The sequence below is a fragment of the Haplochromis burtoni genome, unplaced genomic scaffold, assembly GCF_018398535.1.
Source record: "Haplochromis burtoni strain Fernald_Lab_line unplaced genomic scaffold, NCSU_Asbu1 Contig_28, whole genome shotgun sequence".
NCBI lineage: Eukaryota > Metazoa > Chordata > Actinopteri > Cichliformes > Cichlidae > Haplochromis > Haplochromis burtoni.
The window spans coordinates 447,524-465,609 of record NW_024582389.1 but is presented as its reverse complement, the minus strand read 5'-3'; the positions used below and the strand labels follow the sequence as shown (position 1 = coordinate 465,609).

General features: G+C 38.7%; 2 protein-coding genes across 3 annotated transcripts; one reads left to right on the top strand and one right to left on the bottom strand.

Moving 5' to 3' along the window:
* Window positions 1–323: 323 nt before the first annotated feature.
* Window positions 324–3,128, bottom strand: LOC102304727 (protein LEG1 homolog). The gene is made up of 8 exons (XM_005917613.3): window positions 2,761–3,128; window positions 2,520–2,603; window positions 2,374–2,447; window positions 2,064–2,168; window positions 1,690–1,808; window positions 950–1,091; window positions 738–834; window positions 324–646 (listed from the first exon to the last, which is right to left on the bottom strand). The coding sequence occupies exons 1-8, from the start codon at window positions 3,056–3,058 to the stop codon at window positions 495–497; spliced, it is 1,071 nt and encodes a 356-aa protein (XP_005917675.3). The 5' UTR covers window positions 3,059–3,128; the 3' UTR covers window positions 324–494.
* Window positions 3,129–6,839: 3,711 nt separating this feature from the next.
* On the top strand, window positions 6,840–13,612 carry stx7l (syntaxin 7-like). Of its 2 annotated transcripts, none has more exons than XM_005917612.3 (10): window positions 6,840–6,939; window positions 8,586–8,678; window positions 8,786–8,855; window positions 9,100–9,190; window positions 9,691–9,828; window positions 11,119–11,165; window positions 11,259–11,349; window positions 11,463–11,535; window positions 11,670–11,752; window positions 12,012–13,612. In XM_005917612.3, exons 2-10 carry the CDS (start codon window positions 8,594–8,596, stop codon window positions 12,105–12,107), a joined length of 774 nt encoding a protein of 257 aa, XP_005917674.1. In that variant the 5' UTR covers window positions 6,840–6,939; window positions 8,586–8,593; the 3' UTR covers window positions 12,108–13,612. The 2 variants fall into 2 exon arrangements, with proteins under 2 accessions (XP_005917674.1, XP_005917673.1); XM_005917611.3 differs by having other exon boundaries at window positions 11,116–11,165.
* The last annotated feature ends 4,474 nt before the right edge of the window (window positions 13,613–18,086 follow it).

The window sequence follows — 18,086 nt, the reverse complement described above, 5'->3', positions numbered from 1 at the left end:
ATTGGTCTGGAGTTGAACTCTGGATTTACGCTGCAGTAGACTACTCATTGTTGAATTCATGGAACACTTATTTCTTTAGATTTAGGCATAGGTCAAAATCATTGAGAATTTGTTTTAATTGAGATCATGAGATCAGATCGTGCGATCATGCTCGAGCTAAACTATAAACCCATCTAGCAGAGCTTTTTTTTTTTTAATCATATCCTTAATTAAGTAGCAGAAGTAGCTGTACTACAGTGGAAAGATATTGCTGGAAAATGATTATTTGTGGAAAAAAAACTAAAAAAAACTAAAAATCTGTGAGACACATTTTAGAACACTAGTTGAACTGGAGCCAAGAAATTACTTTAATGTACTGCCAGGTATACACCACAGATAAGTGCAACAAGTTGACCTTAAAAGCCAGTGACAAAACAACTTTGTTTAATGGACAAAAATGTCATTTTTCAGGAGAAAAAATGAATATGGTTATGTATTTATCTTGTGTGTTTGACTCAGCAGCTTGTAGTCATCTCAGAGATGATGGACAGGAAAGTGCTTGTAGCAAAGCTGGGATTCAGGAGGAGCTGCTCCAGCACCTGTGCACCTTTTTGCCTTGTGTTTACTGAACACATGGCACCTTTCCACAGACGCACCAATGTCCCACCTGGTAGATCATCATCATGAGCATAACTTAAAATAAAATCTTAGCAATAATATTTTGTGTTTGCTTGTGTGCGTGTGTGTGTGTGTCCTACCAAGCAGACTGTCAATAGTCTTCATCCAGCTGAAGATATACAGTGTGTGGTTCTCCTCTGCAGTCAGATCAGCAATGTTAGGGGCGCTGTCGCCCTCCTAAAATGATAAGACAGAATGGAGAGTGGACAAAAGCCTTCTCTCACTTTGTGTGTTTCAGAAAAAAAGAAGTGATGTGTAAAATAAACAGATGGAAAAGGTTGAAGATATGTACCTGTAAAATCCGACTTGGCAGAGGGGTTAGGAAAAGCACTGCTTTTTCCATGTTGGTCTGGAATCGAGCTGCTGCTACATATTCTGCTGAGTTCAGCCAGCTGTGAGCAAATGACACTTCTACAGGGGAATAGTGGCTCTGTCTGTAGGAGAAGCGAGAACACAGAAGCTGAGATTAAGAGAGCTGAAATTTGAGATAAATGTTTGGCTTTTTTGACCACTTGCAGGGAAAAACAGCAAGGCCTCGTCCTTGGTAGTTTTGGTGTGCACTGAACTACCAAAAATAGTTCAGTGGACAAAATTTTTTTTTGTTTATAAACATTTATAAATAATAAGGATAGTGATCACTTTTGCTTTAATACTTTTTCCAGCATCATTAGTATTGGCAATAAGGGCATTGATGTTAAAATTTGTGCAGGAAAGAGTACTGACACTGCTAAAACTAACAAGACTGCCAGAAAAAAAAAGATGAAGTAGATTTAGTCAATGTCATTGTCATGTATGAATGTGTGTGTACATGATTTGTAATATGTAAAAACAGGATGGGTGACTGGGGGAGGAGGGTATGTGTAAATGTTTACTAATGAAATGCATTAAAATGATAGATTTTATGATAGATAAAAATAGATACTTTATTGATCTAACAAGGGATGTTGTGTTACAGCAGTAGAATAAAAAATGAAAATGATATAGTCTACAATTAATAAGCAACATGGTTACAGTAAAAGTAAAAGAAATTACCTGGGATTACATGCTGCAGAGGCATCGGTTGAAGCCATTTGGGCGTCCCAGTAGACACCAAGGATAGTGTCTTTCTTCACATCATCAGGCAGAAGAGATTCACTAGTAGTCTTCAGACCCTTAAAACAATATGAACAATTAAAGGAGTACACCTATTTCAGCAACGTAGCTTTGTTGCTTCATAAAGCTGGTGCATTCAGGGAACACAGACCTGTTTTGAACTATAATGGCACATGGCCCTGACTTTTTAAAATGTAATGTTTTCTGCTAAGGGCAAAATAATACAAGTTCAGTTCCCCTTTAAAATTGCGGGATAATATGATGTGAATAGAAACTGTGTGTATATGTACCAGTGTATATCTGTGTTTCAATACCTGAAAAAAAGCATCCCACTTAGACATGGCATCAGGGTATTTAGCTTTACAGTCAGCATAAGTTGTACAATAGTCCTGTACTCCTGCAGGCACCTGCATCTGGACCTGGTAATGTAATCACATACATGATAATATGCACTATATAACATACATTATAAATAATACAAAATGGTCATATTCATTATTATTTAAACCGCAAATATTTGTGTGATGGCATGAAAAAGTGTCCTCTTCTTCTTCTTCTCCTTCTTATTGCTGTTGTTGCTGTTGTTTTATTTTCAAAGTGTTCATTTTCAGTTTAAGATAATACCTGAGCTCCTGCTCCCATGAAGCCCTGTTGTGCAGCAGACAGAAAGGGAAGTACAGATGCAAAATAGTTCACACCTGGAGAAACATAAAGAGGTCATTTGTATTCCCCCTGTGTTTATTTTTTATGCATTTGTTTCTTGTACTTACAGGCCCACCAACTCTGGGTAGAAATGCACATAGGCTCTGCTTCCAGGCCACAAGTTGTTGCACCCGTTGGATCAGCGAGACGCCCTGTAAAAACAACAGATCATTAGCTGTGGTCTTGTTTCTTTGTTAGTTACATTATTAGGAGGCTCTTTATTCAGTTTTGTACAACAAAGTTTGTTAAATTGTGATGAAAGGATTATTATTGACTTAAAAAAAAAAAGAAATGATACTTTGACTTCACCTGAAGTTAACATCCATCCGAGCTGCAGTGGCAGTCCCCACAGCGGACTGTCAGTAGCATTTGTCCCCATGGATCCCATGAAGGGGTCTGTAGCAGCTATCATCAGCCGGTATAAACTCATGCGGTGAAGGTAGTTCCAGGGGTCTGGAACCAGAATCCCATCGTGCATTGGCAACTCAGTCACTTGGCTGGCCGTTTGTGCCCAAAGGATGGGAGTGCCATTTTCTAGAATTACTGCAGAGCTGCTGAGAGACACTGCACATGCCAGGACAAGGCCAAGGACCAGCAAACGAAGCATGACTGAGGTGTTGGGTCAAGAGCAGCTACTCTGGACTGAGAGTTTTCCCTTAAATACAGCATTTGTAACTTCTCTGAATATCAAAGTCAGTGCATGCAGATGTGCACCAATCACATTAGTCCATGTGACATATGGCTCACTGGACCCTGACCAACAGATAAGAGAAATTAAGTACATAGAGCTCAATTTTGTCCAAACATAGAATACTGAGTTCAGTGCAAAGTACATCTGTTCATCGTTCAAGCTGATTTGTTTACATGAACCCAAATCCACAACTTTTATAGTGATACAGTGATACCATCAGTAAATTGAATCTGGAAACACAAACCCCAAATAAATTCTAAGAATCCTTGGAAACATTATACAGATTTTTACCCCCTTAAGTAGCCAAAGATAACACTTTTTATCTGGAAAAACTCATAAAATTTACTTTCACATACACTCACCGAAGACTTCATTAGCTACACCTTGCTCGCACCAGGTTGGGCCCCCTTTTCTCATCAGAACTGCCTTAATTCTTTGTGTCACACACTCAACAAGGTGCTGACCATAGCCTTAGTTTTATGTTCTTGGCTGATAGGAGTGGCATCCAGCGTGCTGCTGGAGGCCATCTGCTTCAAGGTTCAGTGGTTATTTGAGATACTGTTGCCTTACTATAATCTTGAAGCAGTCTTTTTTCTCTTTTTTGGACCTTTCTTTGTAAACCCTAGAGATGGCTGAGTGGGGAAATTCCTAAAAGAGCCAGACCAGCCCACAACAACCAACACCTTTAAAGCCACTATAATCTTTCATCCCCATTCTGATCCTCAGTTTGAACTTCATTAGGTTATCTTGGCCTTGGCTATGTGCCTGGACATTTAGATATGGTCTACATGTCTATGCATGTAGTTGCAGCCATGAGATTGGCTGATTAGAGAATCACCTTAAGAATCAGTCAAACCAGTGCACCTAACAAAGTGCAGTATACTCCAGTGAGTCTGTACTGGATACAGAAGTTAAGACTGTTATTGATTTGGTTAATCTGAGTGAACTTTGATGTGCCTGATGCGTCTGGTAAACAGAACATGTCTCGTAGCTTTATGTAACATCATAATGTGTTTTGTAAAATTACCACACTTTGCATGGAGTAAACACCAAGAACCAAATTATAACTACAATTTTAAAAAGTTGAGGTGGTGTTAGCAAGTGAACTGTTAGGTAATACTATTTAATCCAGATTCTGCATTATTCTGAAAGCAAAGCCAATTTTATATGTAAAGTAGGGTAGCAAATTAAAAAGAAATATATTTCAGCAATATGGTGGCATGTATGTATAAATGGCCTGTATTTATATAGCGCTTTACTAGTCCCTAAGGACCCCAAAGCGCTTTACACATCCAGTCATCCACACATTCACACACACATTCACACACTGGTGATGGCAGCTACATTGTAGCCACAGCCACCCTGGGGCGCACTGACAGAGGCGAGGCTGCCGGACACTGGCGCCACCGGGCCCTCTGACCACCACCAGTAGGCAACGGGTGAAGTGTCTTGCCCAAGGACACAACGACCGAGACTGTCCAAGCTGGGGCTTGAACCGGCAATCTAGCACATATAAACCACAGAAGGTGAACCAAAGCGCTTTAGAGACAGACACATTTACATTACATCCATCATTTGTACACAGTTCAGTTCTGGCCCATTAATGCATGAACATGAGCCCTTTGGTCTTGTTGGTGTGTCCACCGTGGATGATCTATTCTGGCTCCTTCGTGAATGTTCAGGTTGGGATCTGAGGAGTTTGATTTATGCAAATTAAGTGTCCAGAGCAGCTTTGTGGAGTAGCAAGATGCGCTGTCCTGCAATAGGAGGATGCTGCCATTGGAGGGTGCTAGTGAAATATTTGGTGGATAGACACCTGTAAAAGTAACATTCACAAGAATTTTAAAATACAAGGTTTTCCATGAAAACGCTGCATTGCAAAGAGATAATGAATGTATTCATTTCACCTGTCAGTTGTTTGTTTTTGTTGTGGTTAATCAGTTATGACCCATGTTAGCTGCAGGACCACTGTTTCTTTCCCCACCTTCAAGGACATTTCCCACAAACTCTGTATTCACAAAGCCACCATCATTGTGTATGATCCCCCACACACCTGACGCAAACCTTTTACTCTCCTGCCGCCTCACAAGATGTACCAGAACATCTAGTCCCTCACTTCCAGTCAGTGCAACAGTTTCTTCCTTCAGGCCTCAGAAAGCTCAGTACTCAGAGTCTGGACTGGAAACTCATGCACATAGAAGTGAACACCCTACATGAATCAACTAGACTAGTAACATACATACACACTGAAGCACATGGACACACTTTATCAGAATCAGAATCAGAATCAGAATACTTTATTAATCCCTGGGGGAAATTATTTTTTGTTACAGTGCTTCATTTTAAACCAACATTAAGACAAGACAGACAATACACTAACTAAGAATAAGAATAGTACAATATATACATATATACACATACATACTTCACTCATAAATAAATAGTTGGAAAAGAAACATGTGTAGCTGTAGCAGCAAACAGTGTGTTAAGTGGATGCGTTGTACAGGGAGATGGCCACAGGCAGGAATGATTTCCTGTGTCGTTCAGTGGTGCTTTTTGGTAATCTCAGTCTCTCACTGAACGTGCTCCTGTGACTGACCAGCATGTCATGGAGTGGGTGGGAGGTGTTATCCAACATAGTCTTTATCTTGGACAGCATCCGCCTCTCCGACACCACCTTGAGGGTGTCAAGCTCCATCCCCACAACATTACTGGCCTTACGGATTAGTTTATTAAGTCTGTTGGCATCTGCGACCCTCAGCCTGCTCCCCCAGCATGCAACAGCATAGAGGATTGCACTGGCCACAACAGACTCATAGAAAATCCTCAGCATTTTCTGGCAGATGTTGAAGGACCTCAGTCGCCTCAAAAAATAGAGACGACTCTGGCCCTTCATACTTATATTGTTGTGCACATTTCTGCACACATAGTGCAATTAAATTTTACTTAATGCCAAATCAAAAGTAGATTTATATTTTAAGGTAAAGAACCTACAATAACAGTGAGAAAACTGCTACAATCAAATGACCCTCTATGAGAAAGCAAATTGTGACAGTGGGAATAAAAAACTTTCCATTTAACAGGAAGAAACCTCTGGAAGAACAAGGCTCAACATGGGGAGGCCATCTGCAGTGACTAGTTGGGCACAATGGGAAGGAAACAGGCTAAAAACACACTGTGGAAACCAACCAGCCAACTTTACCATGTAGAAAAACGGCATAGGTGTGAGGTTGAAATTGCACTAATTGTTTCTTATATAAAAGGGGATTAATTGTGCTGTTAAACGTCTTTACGTTCAGAGAAAGGGGCTTTTGTAAAGTTGGCCCACGATTTAAAAGGAATGTATTCAATTCAATGTGAATTCAATTTATAAGGCCGATTCTGGGCCCCGAGCATCATATATGACACCCAAGACCTAAACAGAATTATAATCCTTTTTATGGCTCTTACACTAACTAAAAGCACTGATGTTGTCCAGTGTAAACTAGCATTTTTGGAACTGATTTGGACCCCTCACCTGCCCACGAACCAGCATCTCACCTGGTAGCCTACAGCCGATAAATACCTAAGAATGAAAGATCATGAAGCACTTAACCTGTGCTGCGTCGTTGCTCTGTTTTTAAGAAAAGGACAGTTTTTTGTTTCTATACTTTTCTGGCCTGCATTATGTTACCGTTTGACACCTTTAATTTACAGCTGCGGTCTCGCTGGGAGTGCAGCAGACATCATGTGACGGAGGAGTGGCCAAAAGAAAAAATCAGGAAGCACAACGACGCAAGAAACAAGTCACGAGAAAGGTAAAGTTCAAACTTTTACACAACTCAAGTAAACTTTTAGTCATTCTTGACAATTTCACTAACGTTTTAGACGACCAACGTATTTTTACGAGGTTGTTTCGTATTTTTAAGTTTTTTTGTTTTGTTTTACAACGAAAAGCGACAAACATCTTCATACTGACTTCCCTTGTAACTTCATGACTCTTAAACCCGCTAATGTTAAAATGAAGAGCAGTGTACAGGTAACATTAGGACAGCGTTAACCCCAACAAACACAAGTAGGTCATAACTAAGTATTTGCAGTTTATCCGTTCATGTTGATGGCATAAAAAAAATACTCTGGTGATTTCCGCATTTTTTCCTTGTTGGCAAGGAGACAGAAACAGCCTCAGAACATGCACGTTGGTTTAATTAACCCTAATCACACTTTAATTTTTAATTAAAGCAAACGAGAAATATCCTGTCACTGTGACAGTTTCTTAGCAGGTGGCTATTTGCATACTAAGTTTCAGTCTTTTTTGAGTCAGGAAGTCTGCATGAGGAGCTTGTGCTAAATATTCCCGGCCCAACACTCCTTCACTTCAGGTTGTACAGTATGATATGAGCACCTTTATCAGACTGTAGGACTTTCCTTTTGGCCTTGATAGCTGTTTTTTTTTTTTTTTAAGGTTAAAAGACGAAAATATTTTAATTCTGCAGCATATTTATAATATTTTATTTCACAGCATTGATATCAAATCATTTTAGCTGTAATGATCATTTGTGTGATCTCTCAATAATGTAAGTGTATTAGTTTCGCAGTGTTTTTAGTGGATAAGTACCAGCATAAAACTTGTTATTGTTACAGTATTTTTTTTATTGTTTCAGGTTGCTCATGTTTACAGTATCACATTCCAAAGAAGCTGGACCTCTGAACCATTTCTAGGTCATGAGTTATATTATAAAGTGATTTATTTAAGCCACTCCTTCACTTTACTATTTCAGCTTCCATCCTTGCTCCTCTTAGCTTGAAGCTTAAGCTTACTGTGACTAATCACACACTGTACTCAGTATTTGGGGAGGAGGGGGGGTCCACTGTACTTTTAATAAGAGAGTATTCCTGTGTAAAAGAAATAAACTTGCCCCCTCAGAACTCTGAACTCAAATTTATTAAACACTGTGAGCAATGAGGACACCAGCCGTGTGGCAGGCTTTACTGTGTTGTGTGAGAATAAAACCCCGGACTGAGTTCATGAGTATTAAGGAGCACCCAGTGAAAGATAGTAGTGAGCTTCTCAACAGATATTTCTGGAGCTTTGCTTCAAGATGAAAACCTGTAGAAAGAAGGTGAAATGTAAGGGGGTGTCACAAACGTTGCATCATTTTTGGGGAGAGGAGATCACAGAAATCACTGTTTTATCTTGTATTTAATGCTGTACCTAATGTCAAAGATGCCATAAATAGAAGCACAGTTGCAACATCTCTTCTTGGAAATTTGCAAGATACAATGATTATACTATATCTACACAAATGCTTTCACCCCGAAAGCCTCTTTTTTTTTTGTTTTTTTGTTTTTTTCTACACATGACAGTCACGAGAACAGTGAGCTGACTCCAGACGCTAATTAGATCTCACTGTTAACTCATGAGCGAGTCGAGTGAAGCCTGTGGTCTTGTGTGTCCTCGTAGCTTTCATCATGGCCTACCAGGCTGGGATTCCAGAGGAGCCCAGTGTTTTGGTTAACCAGATCAGCTCCAACATCCAGAAGATCACACTGCTGAGTAAGAAATGCACACATAAAAACGCATTATTGTCAGCCAGCGCGTCCAACACGTGGACACACTTCAATACAAATAAACAACATGCTTCTCTGTGACTTTCTTGCCAGCCTCCGAGCTGCAAAGGGCAATCTCTGTGCTGGGAACTGAACAGGACAGCAGCCAGCTACTACAGACGATGTGAGTTACTGGGGCTTGGTTGGATTTACATACCTGGGCTGTTATCAGAAGTATCTTAGTGAAAGTGTAAATGTGCAAGCGTAGAAAATGTTAGACTATTACAGCAATGTTTAATGCCGGCTAATTTTTTTATATACTCTAAATTACTTAAACCTATGCACAGTATTATGCCTACCATCCTTTGTCTTTGTAATGTCTGAGTACTATTCTCTACTTTAACAAATTAATTTTTTAATGTCATTAGTCAACAGAAGCAGCAACAAGGTAACCACTTGGCAAAGGAGACTGACCGACTGATGAAAGCTTTTACTGCACTCCCAGTCGGACCTGATCAGGTAATGAGTTTGTAAAGTCTTCCTGATGTAAAAGGTTTGTCACAGTCAAGCAAACCACAAAGAACAACCTCTCTCTCTGTCTGAAAAATAAACTCACTGGCACAAAGGCTGTAGTTCCTCACATGTCCCTGGGGCCTGGTTACAAAATTGAGTCAGTCTTCATAGACTCCCATGTTAAATGCCCAACTTCACAGCTTCACTGCAGAAATAAATGTGTTGACAGATTGAAACAAAAATGCTTTTGACTTCTTCTTAGCTATAATTGTTATTTATATATCACATCATAGCGCTTCACTCTTTCATTCAAAGTGGTTACTTGTAGTTCCAAAGAAACCATGGCAACATCTAAATGTTCAAAATAGCAGTCCACTGACCAATGAGCATTGTAATCCATCTTTTCTGTAGAATCTGTGGTACCATACCAGACTGATTAACTACAGACCATAGTTCTGACAAGTCCATTTGTTCATCTGTTTACAATATTTTTGTGTTTACTTTAGCGTCAGAGAAAGATACAGAGAGAGCGCCTGCTGAACGACTTCTCCGCTGCTCTGAACAGCTTTCAAAAGTCGCAGCGAGAAGCCGCCAGCAAAGAGAAGGAGTTTGTGGCCAGAGTCAGAGCCAGCTCCAGACTGTCTGTAAGTAACTGCCTGTCATCAGATCACCAAGTTGTTGGGTAGAGCATTAAACGACAGTTATAAAATAGGTACTGTATGGGAGTATGAGAGTGGGGTGAAGCCACTGCTATAAATGTAAACACATATATTACATCATTGCGTAGATTTAGATGGAATTCAGGTCTTTTGACACGCGTGTGAAGTGCTGTTTAAGAAGTGTTGTGTTTTTCTGCTTAGCCATAAACTGGACGACACATACAGGCGATTTTTGTCAGCATAAGTGCTTGTGATGGATAGCAGAGGAGAATATGTTTGGTATCCTATTGAAAACCTACAGAAGAGTAGAGACTTGAAAATTAGACATTCTTGAAACCATAGGAAAAAAAAAAAAAAAGGTTTTATGCAAAGCTTTTTAGTAGCTTGTTTAAGCTTTGCACTAACAATCCAGCAAAACAAGTAGGTGCTGTACATCAAGGCTCGCTGCCTTTTTCCTTTCAGCAGCAGATTTCACTAGTGTTTGTTCTCACTTTCGTGTTTCTTACTGTTTTCACTCTCTGCTTCCCCTCTCCCCAGCCTGCCGAGGCAGATGGTCACCATCGCTGAGTGTAGTTCTGCTGCATGTTAAGGGGGTTATCTTTCTCTCCCCACTGTCACAAAGTGTTCGTTCACAAACCTTGTTGGGTTTCTCTCTTCAGTATGTCGGCTTCTGCTGAGAAATTTCTACTTTTTTATTTTTACAAAAATCCACATAAAATTGTTATTGCACTGTATTCCACCACAGTGCTTGCTTGAAATAGTCACAGCTGGTTACAGTTTCACTCCTCTCTTAAAATTGTTGCAACCGCAGGCATCAGTTCAGAAGTAGTTTCACATGAAGCTGTCACATGATTGTGAATCAAAAAGTATCTTTAATTGTGATTGTTGTAGTCACAGATTCCCATGATTGGACCCACTCACAGCTGTGTTCCCGTATCTCACTCTTGCTTATCTCACTTCACTCAAAGTTTTTTTTTTTTTTTATCTGCTATGCTGCTGATAAGTAGGAACAGCGTGTTACTGCTGCTATGTTTAATAATTTATTTTTGCACAGTAAATAAAGCTGCAAGGTGAATTTATTCAACTTTGCCATGCATATATTTTAACAACGAAGTGTTCTGCAAATACTGAATAATTCTTTTTCTTTTACTTATATATTGCAGCAAAGGACATTCTGTACTTACTGAATCATTGCTATACCCATAATCAGGAATAGAAGGACCTCTGCAGATTTGCAACAATAAGACTTAAATGTGTTCAATTGACTTCTAGCAGGGTGGTCAGCCTGAAGACAGCTTTCGAAATGTTCCTCCTATACCGAGGTAAGCCCACTGTTTCTGAACAGTATTATTCTTTCTGCTTTTTATTATTATAGTAAATAATGTTTTAACTACTCTCGTTGCATCTGTATGCAGTGATTCCCAGATACAGGTTCAGGCTGACGCTGTCACTGAAGAAGATCTGAGACTGATCCAGGAGAGAGAATCAGCTCTAAGGCAGCTGGAGGTAGAGATCAAATTTCAACACCTAATATCTGTGCAAAGAAAATTCCACAAACACAAAGTCACAAACATACTGTAAGTGCCTCTTGAATATGGAGCGGCTCTCTTGATTTTTAGTCTGACATCGTAGACATAAATGACATCTTCAAGGACCTGGGTATGATGGTCCACGAGCAAGGAGACATGATAGGTAAGAATCTTTCAGTAAGTTAATGCTGACAGGTGTAACAGCTTCACATTGACAGTTTACGGCTCAGTGAGCAGGATTGTGCAGTTTCTACTCTTACCGCAAGTAAATTATGTATTTTGTTTTGTTTCCTGCAGATAGCATAGAAGCCAACGTGGAGAATACCGAGACCAATATCCAGAAAGGGGTGCACCAGCTGGCCCGAGCTGCAGGCCACCAGGTAATGTGACAGAGATATCTTAATGTATGATATGACAGAAGTGGTGAGGAACAGGAGTATGAAAAGACAGATGAGCTGTAATAAATGCTAGAAAAATGAGATTTTAACTTGGATTAGTAAAGCAAGACTGGTTGTTAGAGCCTGTTTCTGTAAAGCAGAATGTGTGCATGACTGTACATCATTTAATCAACTTATTAGTTAGATCATAAAGGAAAGAAAATTCAAAAACATTAAATTCCTTCTGCTTATTTTCTTCTAGCAAAGCTCCCGGAAGAAGATTTGCATTATATTGATAGTGTTGGTTGTTGTTGCTGTTGTAGTAGGACTAATCATCTGGGGCTCCCTCAAAGCCTGAGGGCTTCCTCCTCCTCCTCCTGTGTTTATCACCATGGACCAAGAATGAAATTTCATTCTTAATCTTTTTCTTCTTCAAAAACTGACAGAGGGGAAAAAGATTGAAACACCGTCTGTCTTTTTTTTTTTTTTTTTTAAATCAATTATGTTTTTAAGATATTGTAGTCCTCAATGTCAGGACTACAACCTTGTTTGCTGTGAAGCAAATCTAGCTCTGGTAGCTTTATTGTCATGATCAGTGTCTGATTTAGGCATGGTTTCCTCTGAAATGGAAGACTTATCAGATGAAAGAGGCGAGTATTCGTGTTTAGTGGCAGTCATTGTTGTTGAGTACGTCCTGCCCTAGCAATGTGGAGTCGCTCCAATAAATTGAATGTACACAGTACACACAATGCTCCTGGGTGCAATAAGCAGCATGTTGGTAGGGGATGCTGCTGCAGCTGCCTCTTTTTGTCTGGTTACATATCGTTAGCTTCATAGCATAAGTGCCTAAGTCATTTTTTGGTCAAATTGAGATTTTTGCCTAACTTTACTCCCCTACCACTGCTGCATCATCCTGTCCGTCTGAAACACAAAACACATAAAAATGACTTAGGCACTTATGCTATGAAGCTAACGATATGCAAAATCCACATACTATAAGTTTCTCAGCAATAAAACAATGAAGTGCAGTATGTAAATTAAGTGGAAATGAACAAGCGCTAGGTGTGGGTTGCAGTAAAATGTAGCCAAACTACAGTCAGAATATTTAAAGCCTCTGAGGGGCAACAGTGTTTTTATCTGTTGTTTCCAATATTTCAAATTATTAGATTTTTATTCAGTCTTATGTATAACAAAAATAAAAGCAAGTGCAACTTTAATCTTGCTGTTAAGATGTTAGACTACACTCCAAATAATAAGGGGAAGGGTTTGTTATTATGAGACCAATTCTGGAAAAATGGCAGCGCTGTGTAAAATGTAAGTAAAAGCAGAATGCAGTGAACACAGAAAACGTAGCCAACCATGAAAAAATGTTTTACCCAGCGTCCCATTTTTTTTTTTTCTTCTTCCAATAATCATGTTTGTACATTCAGTAGGGGACTTATTTCTTTTAGCTTGTCAGGGAAATCCTTTTGATTTCACTGCCTGTCACACAAAGGATTGAAGTAAAATATTCACAGTAAATAGTGGCAAGTCAAGTAATACACAGTGAGAGCATTTGTAGGTTATTTGGCATTCACTTGTGGTTCTCAGGAAAAGGCATCTAATTGAGCAAATTACGTAAGAGCTGAAGGAAAGTTGTCATTATTTTCTGTGAGAACTCTCTTATCCCTTGTTTTTAAAAACAAATAATTAGACGACCGATCTTAAACCAAAATATACTAATGCAAAGTATCCTAAGTTACCTTGTATTAGTTAACACTAACACTGTTGTTGTCATGCTTCTGTATTTGAACCCGATGGAAAATTATGTGTGTGTGCGTGCGAACTGTCTTCTATTTGCTAAATAAAAATTCAGAATCTGAAGTGTGAAGAGTGATTTTTAACCAAAATTGTAGGATACTTGAAACTAGATTATGCACTTTCTGAGACTGTTGTACTGCTACCAAGTTGGAGGTAGAAAGCTGAAGTGAGATAGCAAATTAATAATTTTTTTTGAAATATATTTTTAAAACTTTATTTTGATTCATTTTCCTTTTCAGTAACAAATGGAAGAAAGAGGGGGGAAAAGGGAGGTGGAGGTGGGTGGGGTGGGGGTTGAACTTAACCCATGAACAGTTTGGATTGTTTTGTCTTATTCATCTTCTTCTTGATCTTATGACCTCTTGGTGATTTGCCTCCCGTCATACTAGAGCTGAGACAGATTCATTGTCAACTGTGACCTTTTTATTTTGAAAATCGAAGCACTTTGTTAATGACTTGAATTGACATTTTAAATTTCACAAAATAAAAAAAATTTCTTGGTGGGGAAAAAAGCTGAGATTTCACAGCCTCCTATTCAGTTCCTGTAACTATCCCAGGGCAGTTTTGAAAGAGTTCAGTGAAAAACAAAAAAATCCACAAAATTTAGAGCAGTTTTTAAAAAAAATATTTATTATTATTATGATTATTAAGGATCTGTATGAGAGAAAGACAAGAAAATGATGATAATCAATACTTAAGTCTGTGATGATTTCGATTTAAACTATAGTATGACCTGAAAGTTTAATATAGATTGGTGTTTACTGTATGCCCATACTCAAAATCACAGACAGCCAGATGAAATTTAAATCTACCAATTACTCAATTTCAAATTAGTCATCACCAACTGCCCCATATGCCTCCACATATGTCAATAGTTAGTTACCATGGTGAGAGCATTTTGTGTAACAGGCTGCAACCAGCTGTTGACTTTTGCAAAATGGGCTTGGCATTCCTCTTGCACAATGCCTCATAAAAATCAAACCTGTAATTCATATCAAAGTGTTTTAAAATCCATGAGGTTCCCAAGAAGTTGCTTTGCAGATTCATTTTTTTGTGTTTCATGGAACCAAGATGAAAAAGAAAGTAGTCAAGAACCAGTTAAACGTTGGTTCCTCTGGTACTATGGTAAATATTTGCAATTATTTTTGTAAAAGCTTTAGATTTAGAGTACAAAGTGGTCATCATCTCATTTCTAGGGAATCTAGTATTGGAAATTTATCTGATCAAGATCTGAGTCTTGCTACCTGTATGTACCCAGGGTTGAGTGTAAACTTTGAGTATCTTTTGAGAGCTGGTTCTTATTTCTTGGTGACAATACTGAGTCAGCATTTTTTCCAGATAAGGGTGGCCTAAGTAAATGTTTCATTAAAGGCTGGGGTTATGCCAGACCCAGTGTTGTTTACATAAAAGTGAATGTCTCTGATTTCACAAAAATAGCATTTAAATATAAATAGTGAAGTGAAAAACAAAAAAAGAAAAGAAAAGAGGACTAGTAATAGATCTTGTGGTACACCTCATGGGAATTTTAATGAAAAACATCTTCAAGTGTACCTTGAAAATAGTTAAAAATCCGCGTTGTATGGTAGGTTATATGATATTCTTGTTTAATGTAAACAGGAGGAAATAGCATTCAACAGAGGATGAGATCAGGGAGCAGTTGAGGTAGCTAGAATATTTCAGAACAGACAGTGTTGGAGTTGGACTCGGATGTGGAAGTAACAGATTGCTGTGACGCAGAAAGCAAAAGTTTCCATGGCAGAGCGAGTGATGAGGAATACTGGACACTGTTGGAAATTCATCACTGAGGCACAGAAAGAGTTGAACTGAGCGTCAGTAGGACAGGGAATATTTTGAGCTGCTTACACACACAGAAAGTAGCAGGTTGCTGCAAATAGCTGAGCAGGATTTTCCTTCCCAACAGAAACCTCCCAGCTGTGGAGGATGAGGAAAGTTTGACTGGGTACAAAGTTACCACAAGAGAAGCTGGAGATTGTTAGGTTTTGGAGGACAAATTAAAGGACTTATTATTTTTAAAAGGATTTAACTTTTTGGTGGAATTGTTAATGCATATCATTTTATAATAATATAAGTAAGGTCATGTGTCTAGAAAACCCCCAATTTATCACATAAGTACAGCTAACAGCAGCAATAGTATATGGAAACTACACTCTTTTGCTCAAAAGTTAAAAAGTGGAGATAATAACCTCCTCTGGAACGAACAATGACCTCACTGAAGCGAGGTTTGTTAGTGCGTCATTAGAAGATGGACCAGAGGAAATAAGTTTCTATTAGCTTTCCTTTTCTTTTTTTTCCTGAAAGAAGCTGTTTGAAAAAACGTAAATGGAAGAGAAGGTGGCATTGCTTGTGTCAACTTTTTTTTTTTCCAGAGACGAGAGAAGAAATTTTGATCATTGTAACTCAAATTCTGAATTATGCATTGCCTAGTTACATTAATTCACAGAGCAGAAAACTGATATACATTTCAACTGGTCCAGAGTCACGGCCGAACCAAAGTAATAAATATTAGACTTCCAACAGATCGAGGGACATGAAAGAGAACATTGTTAAAAACATGGAACTCAAAATTGAAGCCAACAAGAAGCGGCAGAAATGGCAGTTCCTCTAATGGCCTTTTGAATGTTTAGCTCCAAAAAGAAGCTTAGGAGTTTGAGGGTAATGTACAGTACCTATCTGAAATACTATGACTTGAAGTCTGTCCAAGAGGCCTGCATTTCTGTTTTAGGGATTGAAATGACGGTGTTTATTAATCCAGTAGCAATCCCTAATTAGCAGCTAACATGTAGATGGATTTAAATTGCTCAGTTCAGAAACCGTGGCTGAGGTCACAGTGGGTGTGTCCACCATTTATATCCAGTTTATAGTCCCTAAAAGCTCCAAAAACACTGGAACCTACATTTCCTACAATTCACCTGATCCAATCTTTTGTCAGATTTACCTGGTTTGCTTTACACAGATGCTTTTAGACTCAGTAAATCTAGGTTTCATTGCATTTTTCCCAGATGCAGAAAACACAACTGTTTTCATTAAGTGAAGTCATTTGAAATGATAACACATTTCTTTATGTGTAAATTTAGGTGCTCACCACATTCAAAGCACTTTTCACAGCAGGTACTTTATAATATACATTACCTTAATAATAATGGGTATGTTTGGTAAAAAGCCCATTTCTGAATTAGAAAGTAGGTAATTATTGCTGCCAGCAGGGGGCAGTGTTGTATTGGCTGCTATAAAGCTCATAATATACCACAGTGCAATGACCTTACTTTTTATTTTTCAGTGGCATTCTAATGATGTTATTAGAGTGGTATGTTAATGTGCTTATGAAACACTTTTTTCCAGAAACAGAACAGCTACATAAACACTTCTGCTGCCTGCTGTTTTATAGTAGTGCTCACATGCAGACAAATCATTATGTAGTGACAAAATGAAATCAGGCCAACCAATCAGGGCTCTGATCTTTCCTTAAATTAGATCATCTGGGTATGATCCATGTTAATTCACTTGAATCAAAGTCCAGACTGTCCCCTAAAGAAACTACAATTTCGAGCCCTTCAGTAGCCATGCAGTGCATTGAGTGTCCTTGAGATGGACAAAGTGTCCCCTCCTGATGTAGGGTGCAAATCTACTAATAAGTACTATTATCCGATGGAGCAATGGAGCAGTAGCTTATTTATCTTTTCAGCTGAAATCTTGTTAGCAGCAGACTTGTTCCCATCATAAATCAATCGTATTTTTATCCATTTATTTTAACCTCCTTTTGTCCTGTCTGTTGTTATGGCTCATGCTACCTCTTGTCCATTCTACTTTGTTATTAAATGCATCAGTCAGCCGCAGCATTAAAACTACTGATGGGTTAGGTGAATACGAGTGATCGTCTTGTTGCGATGCACTGTTCTGCTAAGAAACACTGGGTCTAGCATTCTTGTTAATGTTACCTTGACATTTACCACGCAACCTGAACATTGTTAAAGAAGCGCACCCCACTCTGAGGGTTCAGAGCTATCATGGTAGGAATATGGAGACCTGCACAATGTTAGATAAGTTGTACATAACTTTATTCATTATTTTTGGTTTCATGAGGATCCAGTCTCTATTTTGAAGGTAGTCAGGGTTACTGACAGTATTTTCATTGCTATTAAATCTCATGGATTGCTGAAGTTCATAACTCATAATCAGAAATTAATTTCAAATCATCTAAAGTTCAGTAAACAGAAGAATAGATAAGTCAACTCAGTTACTTTCTTGTCTCAGTGTCTTCACTCTCTTTCTGCAATCTCAGGTTGTCTCTGTAATGTTGAGATAAGGACTTTGGACTTTCTAAATAAAGTTTGTGTTGCATAACCTCTCCTTAAGCATCCCAGTCTCCATCCACTTGTATTTCTTGAGGGGGTCCAGAGCTGCAGAGGGCAGCATTCCACCCAATATCCCAGGAATGTAAACTTTACTTTGGAGTCTAGCAGAAGGAATGCAGAATGTTTGCTGTCAAAATGTCCTCTCTGCGGTGTATGAATATTAG

Excerpts from the sequence above, each read along its gene's own strand:
- LOC102304727 (XM_005917613.3), bottom strand. The coding sequence starts at position 3,058 with ATGCTTCGTTTGCTGGTCCTTGGCCTTGTCCTGGCATGTGCAGTGTCT. Across the intron at positions 2,169-2,373 it reads TCATGGGAGCAGGAGCTCAG|GTCCAGATGCAGGTGCCTGC; the intron begins GTATTATCTTAA and ends TTACATTACCAG. Across the intron at positions 1,809-2,063 it reads AGTGGGATGCTTTTTTTCAG|GGTCTGAAGACTACTAGTGA; the intron begins GTATTGAAACAC and ends TATTGTTTTAAG.
- stx7l (XM_005917611.3), top strand. The coding sequence starts at position 8,594 with ATGGCCTACCAGGCTGGGATTCCAGAGGAGCCCAGTGTTTTGGTTAAC. Across the intron at positions 11,166-11,258 it reads AATGTTCCTCCTATACCGAG|TGATTCCCAGATACAGGTTC; the intron begins GTAAGCCCACTG and ends ATCTGTATGCAG. Across the intron at positions 11,350-11,462 it reads CAGCTCTAAGGCAGCTGGAG|TCTGACATCGTAGACATAAA; the intron begins GTAGAGATCAAA and ends CTTGATTTTTAG.